At 42.6% G+C, this 14,085-nt stretch overlaps 1 protein-coding gene across 1 annotated transcript in view; it reads right to left on the minus strand.

The window, feature by feature from the left end:
- The window catches only part of hacd4 (3-hydroxyacyl-CoA dehydratase 4), a 49,104-nt gene that overhangs the window by 14,826 nt on the left and 20,193 nt on the right, over window positions 1-14,085 (minus strand). Inside the window, exons 2-5 of the mRNA XM_055632772.1 lie at window positions 10,542-10,648; window positions 8,367-8,494; window positions 4,447-4,559; window positions 1,004-1,110 (exon numbers count right to left, since the gene is read on the minus strand). Coding sequence (XP_055488747.1) covers window positions 1,004-1,110; window positions 4,447-4,559; window positions 8,367-8,494; window positions 10,542-10,648 — 455 coding nt within the window. The remainder of the gene's footprint in view (window positions 1-1,003; window positions 1,111-4,446; window positions 4,560-8,366; window positions 8,495-10,541; window positions 10,649-14,085) is intronic.

Raw genomic sequence — 14,085 nt, forward strand, 5'->3', positions numbered from 1 at the left:
CCTCTCCGCACCTGGCTTATTTCAGATGGAGGCCGAGGGGAGGTACCAGGGAGAGAGGATGAGGGGTGTGCGGAGTGGCGCAGGAATGAGGGTTAGGAGAAGTGGCGTGGTTACCTTAAGGGAGATATGGTCTCTGTTCCACTGGGAACGTGTCCAGGACTTACTCGGAAGGATTCTGCATTTGCCACCTATGCAGGCAACTTGTCCAAGAATCATTCCTCCCACTGGAACAAGTTCTGTCTGACATGATTTACTCCCAATTACCCCATCACTTATTCAGTTCATGCAATAACATACTCCAGATTACCAATTCAATTCTACACAAACGCAATCTCATCCCTTCATTATCTTGTAAACTTTGATGAAATCACTCCTCTGTCTGCAATTCCATCTGTATTTTTGTCGGGTGGGGGCTTTTAAACTGAACAATAATCTAGCCTTCATAATCTAGCCTTCAAGCACCTCATATTCCGCTTGGGGAGTCTGCATCCTGCAGGCATGAACATTGAATTCTTCCAATTTTGTTAGCCCTTGCTGTCTCCTTCCCTTCCCCAGCTCCTCCTCCTTTTTCCTTTCTTCTCCCCGCCACCCCCCCATCAGTCTGAAGAAGGGTTTCGGCCCGAAACGTTGCCTATTTCCTTCGCTCCATAGATGCTGCTGTACCCGCTGAGTTTCTCCAGCATTTTTTTGTACCTTCGATTTTCCAGCATCTGCAGTTCCTTCTTAAACAATTCCTTCTTAATAATCTAGCCTTCTTAAACCAATAGCTGCTTTAATGTGAGGAGAGTTTTCTTACTGGGTTTTTGGCAATACATTGTACTGCCAAGGATTTCAAAGTCATCCTCTGATATGCCCTTTGCAAAGTAGGGAAGCAATAGTGGTAGTTAAAAGATGGACAAATAACAGATGAAATTATTTTTTTTTAAATACCATAATGCATATGGGCCCAAATATATTCCACGGCAATCATATCTTACCAGAGATAATAGTTTAGTTTAAATACCTTCAGCCAAGGTTATTAACGGATAAAGAGGCACCCAAATGGAATGATGAATCCAGGTCAAAATATGATAATCGCTCCCAATGTTTGTTAGCATGTTATATGGATGTCTGTAAATTAGAAGAAAATGATTCGTTATTTTGCAATGTATTTTCAATGCAAAAATTTAATATCTGTGATGTCACGGACGGTACATTGTAATTTCGTAGCATTTCTACCTCCCATTTCACAAAGAAAAAAAGTTCAAGATCAGTAACAATTCTATTATTAGAAAGTTTTACCATTGCCTGGTCTGAAAATGTTTCACATTTTATGAAATTAATCCAGACAAACTAGATAAATGCTGAGGTCATGTTAATGTTAATGTGATTCCGATTAACACACGGAGGCGGTCTCGAGGCAGCATCATGTCAGGACAGAACTAGTTCCAGTGAGAGGAATGGTTCTTGGACAAGTTGCCTGCAGAGGTGGCAAATGCAGAATCCTCCCGAGTAAGTCCTGGACACGTTCCCAGTGGAACAGAGACCACATCCCTCATCCTCTCTCCCTGGTACCCGCTGGTCCAGCACTTTATGCCTTGTTCGGTTGACCTTTGTGCTCCTTAACATTAGGCAAAAATGACTTTCAGAAAAAAATAGATAAATGCTACATTTAAAGGTAATGGCGTTTGTAATTAATGATGCCGAAAGGATGGGTCTCGACCAGAAGCGTCACCCATTCCTTCTCTCCAGAGGTGCTGCCTGTCCCGCTGATACCCCAACTTTAGAGACCGAGAAGCTAGATCTGGTTTGGTTACCAAGTGCAACTGCTAATTTGTTTTATCATTGGTCCTTTTTTATACAGTATTTACTTGTTATGTTAATGTATCTGCAAATCTGCAGCAAGTAAAACATTTGTTGTTCAGCGTCCAATGCAACTCTTGACACTTGATTAGTACAGGAGGAGATGGTGGGGGAAGAGAGAAAATAGTAACTTGTGCTGATAAGATGAAATGAAGAGAAGTTGGAAGAAACCCAAGTGGAATATTATCACAGCTACAATTTAAAGGTGGGCAGAATGGCTTCTTTCTGTTAGATGCAAAATGCTGGAGCAATTCAGTGGGCCAGGCAACATCTCTGGAGAAACAGAATGGATAACGTTTTGGATTGGGACCCTTCTTCAGACCTATTTCTATTTCTGGCCTTTTCGGTGCTGAAAAAGCGAAGTAATTCTTTTTGGAGTATGATTCCTCTGATAATGCTTTGCCTGAGTAACTGTCAATCAAGCTATTGACCGCAATAGTTTAAGTGGACAGAATTTGGATACACAAAATGTCAGATCCCTGGCTGTTTCGAATTAAAAAGGCAAGAACAAGCAAGGCTTTCAATACATTTTACAAATATGTGATGATTGAACAAAGCAACCTAGACCCTAAAATATCCAAAAATATTTTATCCAACATGGTTATGGCATGCGCGGATTTTGAAAGATTCCTCTTTTCATCGTCTCTCTCCACTGTGAGAAGGAATCCAGAGATGCTGCCTGTCCCGCTGAGTTACTCCAGCATTTTGTGTCTATCGATTGCAATCATGTATTGCCTTTCTGCTGACTAGTTAGCATGCAACAAAAAGCTTTTCACTGTACTTCGGTACATGTGACAATAAATTAAACTGAACTGAACAGAACTGGAGGTTGGAATTTACAGTGGGGAGAGCAGTAGGGTGTTATTGGAATGTTGTATCAAAGAGCTATCACACATAAAGAGCTGATTGGCCTCTTCCGTTCTGTGATTTCCAGGGAAACGTTAGATACAATGGGAGTACAAGATAGCATTGGTTATGATGGCTTACATTGGGATGGGTTAGATCCCTCCAGTTCATCATGATGAAGGAATTTCAGGAGTCATGAACTGCACTGTCTTGGTTTTAACTGCATCCTTCTGCCAGGCAGGACACATCAGTCAAACAAAAGGTTAGCACAATGTGGGACCCCCCTCCACCCCCAAATTCTCTTCCTTCTGATTATTGAAGTGAGACCATGGATAAAATTACTAAGTCCCACTAAAGTCACAAAGGACCTGCTTAACATGCTGAAGTTAATATGGCTAAAGCAGCGGGAGGCTTGGACATTGGGATTCCCAGCAAGTTATCCGAGGCAGGATCTGTTGCCTCCTTAATGTAAATAGCTGCTTTAATACTCCTGGGCCGAACATCCTGTGGCGCAAGACTGCAGCCACTCGAGCTCCTCAAGCTTAGTTTAGAGATACAGCTTGGAAACAGGTCCTTCGGCCCAATGAGTCCCCGCTGACCAACGATTGCCTGTACACTTCGTCTATTTCACACACTAAGGACAATCCACAGAAGCCAATTAATCTACCCGTTTATACATACTTGTCTTTGGCATGTGGGAGGAAATCGGAGCACATGGAGAAAACACACACGCTAACAGGGAGAATATGCAAACTCCCTACAGACAGCAGCTGTAGTCAGGATAGAACCTGGGTCTCTAGCACCCTACGGCAGCAACACTATTGCTGTGCCACCCTTAAGCATTGCCTTCAGCTTTCACAAGGCAACAGCTAGCCACTGCCTTTCTTACGGCACATGTTGAGTAAGCCCACTCCATCAACAGGTGTTACTTCCCCAGGTATCCAAAGCATCAGCCTCCACACCCTTCATTCAATACTGACAATTAACTTCCATCCTAGACACACTCAGCCTCACTTCCCCTTTCATTAAAATACTTTTCTCTGATCATGTGTTCCACTCTCGTGTCACCTTTATATGAACGGAAATTCCTCTTTCATGGTATTGAATGTCTTGCTTACACCAATGCCCCTCCTTTCCTATCCCTTTCACTGACTATCATCCCTGCTCCTTTGATTTATCAGCTATCCATGCGCTGCCCCCCCCTGCCCTTTCCATCCTTCTCCTGTACCATGTTGGAGGTATGGCAAGGCCTACTCAGGTGGGCTCTAACTGCCACAGTCAGCAGCAACAGAGGCCGAGGAAGAACAGTAAAAGAAAATCATAACCTTACAGATGCTCGGAATGTAAACAAAAACCAGAACATGCTGGACTCACTCAGCAGGTCAGGCAGCATCTGCAGAAGGAGAAACTGTTAACATTTCAGGTTTGGAAGTGTCCTGGAGCTAGAGTCATTAACACTTCCTACTCCTTCAGATTTTTCCTCACATGTTGAGTGTTTCCAACACGTTTTAATTTTTGTCCAGGAAGAATAGTCTGGCTTTACAGATGATGATATTCTTACTGGGTTCCTAAAATGACGAATATTTAGTGCTAAATATCAATAGTGATGTGTCACCCGTACAAGATAAACTGAGACGTTCTTCTGGAGTTTGTGCTCTGTCAGCATTGTTTGCTAGTTATAGAATACCCTGTCATGTTTAAAGGTTGATAGCAATGTCATAGTGTGCTAAATGACAACCAAGCAATCCAGTTACTCACTTGATCATATCCAGAGTATTCCAGAGGAAGAACAGGGCCCAAACTATTTGCTTGTTTTGCATCTCTTCTTGACTAGCTATAACCACAAAAAGGATCACGTTCCTCTCTGTCACCTGAAAACATAAGCTAGCAGCATTAACAAAGAATCCATAATGTTTTATTAATTGAGCCTGCAAACAAAGTTAATGATTAGGCATCTGGAAATCAAGACAATAACTTTAACTCTTGAAACTAACAATAAGAAATGCTGGAGATACTCTGCAGTTAGGTAGCATCTGTGGAGAGAAAAATTGTGTTTCTGGAAGATTACGTTTTATCAGAAACGGGAAAAGTAACACGAGTTGAGCCTTACAGCACCATAGACCCTGGTTCAATCCTGATATTGTGTCCTATCTATGTGGAGTTTGCATGTTTTCCCTTTGGAAAAAGGGCGGTCGGAGAACAAGGAGGGCAGTCGGAGAGTCCTCAAGAGCGAGGAAGGCCGTCGGAGAGCTACCCGACAGGGAGGGCTGCTGTGAACAATTGGGGATCCAGCGGGAGAGACTGCGGAGAACAAAGAGGGGACCCAGCGGAATGGGGGAGGATGGGCAGTGGGGGGGTCGGTGCTGCTGCAACGGCAGGTAGTAGATGGGACTGTTCAGTGAACTTATGCAACTTTGTTGCCGCCAAAACATGGCGACACTTGTGTACTGCATACGTGAGATCTACTCTCATTTTACCAAGTTGTATGCAAAACAAAGCATTTCACTGCATCTAGGTACTAGTGACAATAAAGTATCATTGATAGTGTGCGTTTCCTCTGGCTGCTCCAGTTCATTCCCACAACAGAAAGATGTGTAGGTCAGTATGTAACTGACCACTGTAAATTGCCACAAGTGTGCAGATCAGTGGTAAAATCAAGGGGGAGTTGATGAGGATGTGGGGAGATTTGTCTGAAATGCATTACCTGAACGAAGAAGTACAATGGGTAGGATCTTTCAAAATGGAACTGGAGCTTAAAATGGAATTTGCAGGAAAACATTTGGAATGAAATGACAGACGAAATTGGATGCTGGCATATGTGTTGCTATGGGATTGCAAGAGAATGACAATTAAATGATGGGTGCAAATGGGTGATTGATGGTCGGTGCAGACTTGGTGGGCTGAAGGGCTGTTTACACACTGTACCTCTCAATGATTCTATGACTAAACATTTTAAAATTGCAGAGAAGGGGAGGGGTGGAGAGAACAAAGAACTTTGATGGGGTGAAGGCCAAGGGAGAATAATGCTATAAATGGTGTGGTGCCAGCTGCAAGAGGAGGATGAAGCTTGTTATTTGATCACCATATGCCTGGAGCAGGAGTAAATAAAGGAAATGAATGAGAGCGTTATCCTAGACCTTGATTTCACACTTACCTATGTTGCTATGAAATATTATTAATACATTGCCCAATCTTAATTACCTTCATCAGTAAAAAGTTTACTTTAACTAGGCAGCTCGTACAAAATTGATGTTTGATGCTATTTGAAACCAGTTGGAAAGTTAATTTACTCAAGGCTTTCAGTAATCTGACACATGTTTAAGATAATTAGCAAAAACACTGGAGAGAATTTTTTTCCAACATGGATGGTGGTTCTATAATGCACTACTTCTCTACCTGAAGGATGAAGCATAATGTTTAGCATCATTCAAAAGGGAATGGGCTTTAAAATAAGGATTTGTTGAGAAAAATAGGGGAAAGGGATGATATACGAAGCTGCCTTTGCTGGCATATTTGTTGAAACATGATAGCGAGAGAGCAGCACTGGAGTAACCACAGAGGGATTTAGGACCACAATTCACCACACTGTTCATTTCTCAATTCCATGCCCAACATTAGAATGCATACAGTTAGGCTCCATTGACCCACGCTGTTACATTTGAGATGCAACATTCAGATTTGTGAAGGGGCTGCTACTCTTCACGTTGTATATTAATGATTTGGATGAGGGGGTTGAAGGCTTTGTGATTAAGTTTGCGCATGATACAAAGCTAGGTGGAGGGGCAGGAATTGTAGCGAAAGAAGGGACTCTACAGAAGGACTTAGACAAGTTGGGAGACTGGGCAGAGAAGTGGCAGATGGAATACAGAGTAGCAGTGTTGGAGTCATGCATTTTGGTAGGAATAAAGGCATAGATATTTTCTAAATGGGGAGAGAATTCAAAAATCAGAGGTACAAAGGGACTTGGGAGTGCTGGTGCTGGATTCTCAAAAAGTTAATTTGCAAGTCAAATCGGTAGTAAGGAGGGCAAACACAATCCTAGTATTTATTTTGAGAGGACTAGAATACAAAAACAGGGTTGTAATGATGAGGCTTTATAAGGTGCTGGTCAGATTGCATTTGGAGTATTGTGAACAATTTTGGGCCCGATATCTGAGGCAGGATCTGCTGGCGCTGGAGATGGTCCAGAGGAAGTTTACGAGAATGAGTGGGCTAACATATAATGAGCGTTTGGTGGCACTGGGCCTCTACTCGCTGGAGTTTAGAAGGATGAGGGAGGACCTCATTGAATCTTAACAAATATTAAAAGGCTTGGATAGAGTGGATGTGGAAAGGATGTTTCCACCAATGGGAGACTCTAGGACCATAGGTCATAGCCTCATAATTGAAGGACGTTCCTTTAGGAAGGAGATAAGGAGAATTTTATTTAGTCAGATGATGGTGAATCTGTGGAATTCAAAGGACGCTGTGGAGGCCGTCAATAGATATATTTAAGGTAGAGATAGATAGATTCTTAATTAGTATGGGTGTCAGGGTTTAAGGGGAGAAGGCAGGAGAATGGGGATAAAAAGGGAAGCTAGATCAGCCATGATAGAATGGCAGTAGACGATGAGCTGAATGGCCTAATACTGCTCCTATCACTAATTAACTTACGAACGATCTTTCCAAAATAACAATTCACTGTAATTATTTCAGAAAAAGTGTTATGCACAGTTGCAATGAACAGTTGGCAATGAACAGTCTTTGTAACAAGAATATGGGGAAATATTCATAGGATTAAGACATGTTCTTTTTCTGGTGGTTATGCCGCGGTTACATCACAGGACAGATTGATTTGAGATGAGAATTTGTATAGAAGGAGTGGCAATACCATTTGTTTCTTTAAATCCCAGCTATTAATAATCAGAAACTTCCATCGGTATGAACGGGAAGCTGAAGCCAACAGATGACGGCTTGTCTAACCAACACTGCTCTCGTCAACTAGTGGTTGTTCCCATACCATGCTGGGACTCAACACCAGGCCGAGTCCGTTCGGGCCATGGGAGGGAGGGAGTGGGCGGATGCCTCGGATGCACATGTTTCAAAGTGATTAACAAAGATCTTTTGGTCAATTCAGGAGATGGTGTTAACAGACAGTTCCAATAAAGATTAGAAAATGAGACACAAGGAACTGCAGGTGCTGGAATCTTGAGCAAAACACAAAGTGCTGGAGGAATTCGGCGGGTCAGTTAGAAGTTGTGGAGGAAATGAATAGGCAATGTTTTTGGTCGGGACCGTTAGCTTTAATCGGGTCCTGATTCAAAATGTCATCTCTCCATTCCTTCATTAGATGCTGCCTGACCAGCTGAGTTCCTCCAACACTTTGTGTTTTGAAGAAGGGGAAATTGGGATGCATTGCTCTTTCAAAGATTGAATCACCTGTGTGTGAGGTTCCATGACAGAGAAACTGTCGGAAGAAATAAATTCCATTGCTATTGCTATGAGTATGTTGGAGGTCCCTTTCTTCATGAGGTTTGTCCAGATTCCATTTATAATGTTTATTGCAAGTAAGCATACATTTTATATTGACTTTCACATTGTTCCGAGTAGCTATCTCAGGAATGATTTTCAATGGACTTAATTTGTTTTTGAAACATATGCTAAAATGCACACAGGTATTTCAGACCTTGCTTTCCTACCTGTAAGAATCGGAGAAGAAATGGGCTTCGCTCGATGCCCGTGAAGATATGGATCACCTCCAGATTTGAGAGCAATTGGCAGGAACACATCACAGCTCCTAAGGCATAATACGTATCCACAAAGCTGTCTAAAACAAAAGTGTCAGCAGTGTTATTTCCTGGCCCTGACAATTAGGTAGCACATTAAAACAGATATTTTCATATTCATCACATCGATTGGCTACAGAGAAGCATTCATGGAGATCAGGCAGCGGAAAGACCACCGGTTCTCCTCAATAAGGAATACAATGTAAGGCAGGGAGTTGTCATAGACAGAGAAGGACAAGGTGGCACATTCTAACCTCAGGTCTTTTCCTGATATGAGCTCGGCTCAATAAAGTTGGCAGATTGTTAAGTGGTCTAGTAGCTGTCTGTTGGGGAACTTGGCCCTTACATACAGTACATGTATCTATTAATGTGTAGCTGGACCCCAGAAAGGTAATGACAACTTCCATCTGCATTCTGGGTAGGACCTTTGTCTTTGTCTTGCCCAAGTATTCCTTCAGTCCCTGATGCTGGAAAAAGTAAATTAAATCTGTACTGAACCAAATACAGTTCATAAGTTAGTGTTGTGTAGTGTTCAAGAGCTTGATGATTGTAGGATAAGCTATTCTTGAACTTGGTGGTCATGGTTTTCAGACTCTTATACCTTCATCCCAATGGTCAGAGTGAAATGAAAGTGTGACAAGGGTGGTGTGGGTCTTTGATGATGTTGGCTGCCTTTTGGAGGCAGTGTCTTCTTTAGATCCCTTCTACGTTGGGGAGATCAGTATCAATGATGTAACAGGCAGTGTCCACCATCCAATCAACACATTCCCACCAACTAATGTTTAGAAACAGCTTGGGCTGGATGGACTCGGTTTGTACTCGCTAGAATTTAGAAGATTGAGGGGGGTTCTAATAGAAACTTACAACATTCTTAAGGAGCTGGACAGGCTAGATGCAGGAAGATTGTTCCCGATGTTGGGGAAGTCCAGAACAAGGGGTCACAGTTTAAGGATAAGGGGGAAATCTTTTAGGACCGAGATGAGGAAAACATTTTTCACACAGAGAGTGGTGAATCTCTGTAATTCTCTGCCACAGAAGGTAGTTGAGGCCAGTTTGTTGGCTATATTTAAGAGGGAGTTAGATGTGGCCCTTGTGGCTAAAGGGATCAGGGGGTATGGAGAGAAGGCAGGTACAGGATACCGAGTTGGATGATCAGCCATGATCATATTGAATGGCGGTGCAGGCTCGAAGGGCCGAATGGCCTACTCCTGCACCTATTTTCTATGTTTCTATGTGAGATTGGTTCTGAACCATTATTAACCAACCAGGAATTGATCGCCATTAATCTCTATGGTGGAAAACAACTGTGAGGAACAAAGGAAATTCACCAAAGATAGACACAAAATGCAGTAGTAACTCAGCGGGACAGGCAGCATCTGGAAAGAAGGAATGGGTGATGTTTCAGGTCGAGACCCTTCAAATTGAGAGTTGGGGGTGAGGGAAACGAGAGGTATGGAAGGGTAAGGTGTGAAAACCACAGATCAAAGCAAACAATGATCAAGGAGATGTAGAATAGTTTATTGTTGCTTAGGGGAAGGTAACAACGAGGCATACAAACAGTAAAATTAATCAGGACAGTGGGAGGTGGATAGGGACAGGTGTTCCATCTCCTGTGGTTGCAGGGAAAAGTACCTAGGGAGAAGGTGGTTTGGGTGGGAAGGGATGAGTCAAGGGATATGAGGAGAAGGCAGGCACAGGTTATTGATAGGGAACGATCAGCCATGATTACAATGAATGGCGGTGCTGACTCAAAAAGCTGAATGGCCTCCTCCTGCACCTATTTTCTATGTTTCTAACCAGAGAGTTGAGGAGGGAACGGTCTCTGTGGAAAGGGGAGGAGATGGGAAGATGTGGCTCGTAGCAGGATTCCGTTGGAGGTAAACGTCACCCATTCCTTCTCTCCAGAGGTGCTGCCTATCCTGCACAGTTACTTTTGTGTCTACCTTTGGTGTAAACCAGAATCTGCTGTTCCTTCCTACACAAAAGTAATTCACTATCTGTCCTTGAGAAAGAAAACGTCCATTCTCCTCAGAAACAACAAATTACCAATAGGCATTGCTCTCTGTACCCGCATCAGCAAAGACTTACCTTTCCCAAATGTTACGATTCTGGCTATTATGTTTGAGGATATCCATGAGTGCCCACAGAATTGTATGAGGTGATATGTCAAAAGATACACAATCTTCCATCCATATCTGAGAAAAAGAAAACACAAGCAATGCAAGATGCTTTTAATGTGTCCATTAAATTCATTTAACAAAATGTAGGGCCAGAGATTGGAGCAGTCTAGTCGGGCACACAAGAAGCATTTATATCAAGTAACAATGTTACAAAATTTTGAGATTTTAAAAATCAAGCCTGCAATTTATCCCATCAGATAAAGCATAAAAAGAAGTTTAATTTGACACCTAATTTACTTTCATATCTTCAGTATTAAAAAAGTTATGGCCATTTTTATACTCGGAAATTAGCATCTTGTTCTCTATTGCTTTTCCATTGACTTAACACAAAAGCTGTGATCAAGGACAGTCAAAAGCCCATAACCTTCTTAAAAATTAAGGGAGCTGAAATAAATGTTCAGTTATTATAGATTGAAGCATTCTGAAACAAATATTAAACAATCTTACTTGGATGACCTGAAATTAAAACATATAATTAGTTAGTTACTCAATTGTAGCTAATTACAAAATTCAATTACTAGATCTAAACATTTATCCATTTCTTAAGAAAAGATTAATATTTTTAAATAGCCTAAGTGTCCAAATAAATTCACACAATAATTCACAATATTACATGATTTTTAAATCTCATTGTCATGGATTTATAGGCCAAATGGAAGGAATTTAATGTTTAATTCCCGTAAATTAATGGCCATTTAAATCACCTTGCGAGTGGGATTCTGTGGAATGCGATCATTTGGAACGTTGCGGTTGCAGTGAATTTAAACCCCATATCGGCAGGAAAAACACTGCCGGTTCGTATGGGTCCTAAATCACCGTTTCGCAACGTAAAGTGTGAATTAAAGGCATCTTAATAAGCACTTTTATACATAAAATAAGGCTCTCCTTTACCTGTCCCGTACGTGAAATCCGTCCCCGTTGTTGACGTTGATGGCTTTAGAAACTGATTTTTAAATTACTCCAGAGCTGAACTTGTCGGGTGATTTAAAAAAAGAAAATTCACAGAACGGCCGTTGGAACAATTCTTCAGCAAAACCTTGCACTCCGAGAAAATATATCCAGGACAGGTAGGAGAAAAAACGCATTTTAACCCCCCCCCCCCCCCCCCCCTTTCAAAAGCGCACAAAGTCGTCACGCACACGGCCAGTGGCAGAACTGCAGCACCGCTGAAGGTAAGTTTTGTAACATACCTATATCAAGAGGACTGGAATACATAAACAGAGATGTAATGCTGAGGCACGATAAGGTGCTGGTCAGGCTGGATTTGGAGTACTGTGAGCAGATTTGGGCCCCATATCTGAGGAAGGATGTGCTGACTCTGGAGAAGATCCAGATGAGGTTTACAAGAATGATTCCAGGAATGAGTGGTTAATATACTGTATGATGAGCACTTGACAGCACTGGGCCTCTACTCGCTGGAGATTAGAATGTTGAGGGGTGTTCTCGTTGAAACTTACAAAATAATGAAAGGCATAGATAGAGTGGATGTGGGAATGATGTTTCCACTGGTGGGAGAGTCGAGGACCAGAGGTCATAGCCTCAAAAGTAAAGGGCGCTATTTTGGAAAGGAGGTGAGGAGGAACTTCTTTAGTCGGTAGTTAACCTGTGGAACTCATTGCCACATAGGGCTGCAGAGGCCGTCAGTGGATATTTTTAGGGCAGAGATGGACAAATTCATGATTAGACCGGGTTATGGGTAGAAGGCAGGAAAATGGGATTAGGAGGCAGAGATCAGCCATGATTGAATGGCAGAGTAGACTCGATGGGCCGAATGGCCTAATTCTACTCCTATAACTTGTGAACTCCTGAAACTGCAGATACTGGAATCTTGAGCAAAAAAAACAAAGTGCTGGAGGAACTCAACATCGATGGACGCAATTATGTTTCCGGTCAGGACCCAAGAGGTAGAGCATTGGCTTCTTCATGGTCTCAGACAATAACGATTCCTACACAGGAATACTAAAATGCCCATTGTTGTTTATGTATTCTGTCTGCTTTTATTTACGTACTCTATCTAAAACCTTAATGTCTGATGGGTGGCTCGACCAGTTTGTTTCAGATAAAAGGATGGAATTGTTCTCGGTGTTGATTTGCTCATAATTGGTTTCAGCAACATCTTGAAACCATCACGCCAACAAGTGGCCTTTTCCAGTCATACTAGACTTAGTTCTTATATCTTCCATCTAAAGTACTGGACTGAAGAGCCCACCAAAAATTACCTGTAATTATTGAACTTAAATAAGAGAGGTCAAATGACATTTGAGATCACAATTTGAATGATGGCCAGTTGTCTCTTAGGAGTCTGAGGTTCCACTCATGAAACTAGTGGTTCATTCTTTAACCACGTGTTTTTTTTTACTGTTTAAAACAAACCTAGAAATGGAAGATTATCTACCCCTGAAATAAATCACCATACAAATTATGTTTGCATTGTCAGTTGGTAATTAGTTTGGTTTAGTTTAGAGATACAATGTGGAAACAGGCCCTTTGGCCCACCGAATCCGCACCGACCAGCAATCCCTGTAGATTAACCCTTATTAATTCATGCCATTTATAACCTTCATCACACACATGTGCATGCCACCCTTTACATGGTATCACGGTACTACACAAAGACTCTCTCTCAGGCACACTAGTCAGTAAGGTCAGACGCAAGCAGCTGGCAGTTGGAATGTTCCTGTGCACTTAATGGAATAAAGTTGGATTTCACCATGAGTGTGTTTTTATTATTGGGCCGCCGATAAACATGGTGTCAGAGTCTTGAATCACATCTCCAACTATTTTGCCTGACTTTATTTTAGTTTTTTTTTTCCATCAAATAATGGATAGTTCCTTATGCAGACCAGATCATTTGGTGTTCGACAGTGATCTTGCTGAACGGTGGCGCATCTTTAAAGTGGAATTCAGGATTTTCATTGATGCTGCCCACAAGAGTCAAGAGTCAAGAGTCAATTTAATTGTCATTTGGACCCCTGGAGGTCCAAACGAAATGCCGTTTCTGCAGCCATACATTACACACAAATAGACCCCAGACACAACATAATTACATTTTACATAAACATCCATCACATAGCTGTAATGGAAAGCCAAAAAAACTTATCTCTCCACTGCACTCTCCCCCCCCCCCCCGATGTCAGAGTCAAAGTCAAAGCCCCCGGCTGGCGATGGCGATTGTCCCGCGGCCATTGAAGCCACGCCGGGTGGTGCGAGGTCGCACACCGGGTCTTGGTGTTGGAGCCCCCGGTGTGCGCTCGCAAAGTCCCGCGGCCATTCCAGCCGCGCGGGGCAGTGATGTAGGCCCCGCTCCAGGAGCTCTTCAACCCCGCAACACGGGCGGGGGAAGTCGCCGCTGCAGGAGCCCCGAAAAGCGGTCTCCCTCCAGGGAGCCGCGGGCTCCCGGTGCCGCCGTCCACAGACCTGTCGTTGGAGTCTCCGCATCAGCAGCGGCGGCA

This window comes from Leucoraja erinacea, chromosome 3 (genome assembly GCF_028641065.1).
Source record: "Leucoraja erinacea ecotype New England chromosome 3, Leri_hhj_1, whole genome shotgun sequence".
Taxonomy (NCBI): Eukaryota; Metazoa; Chordata; class Chondrichthyes; order Rajiformes; family Rajidae; genus Leucoraja; species Leucoraja erinaceus.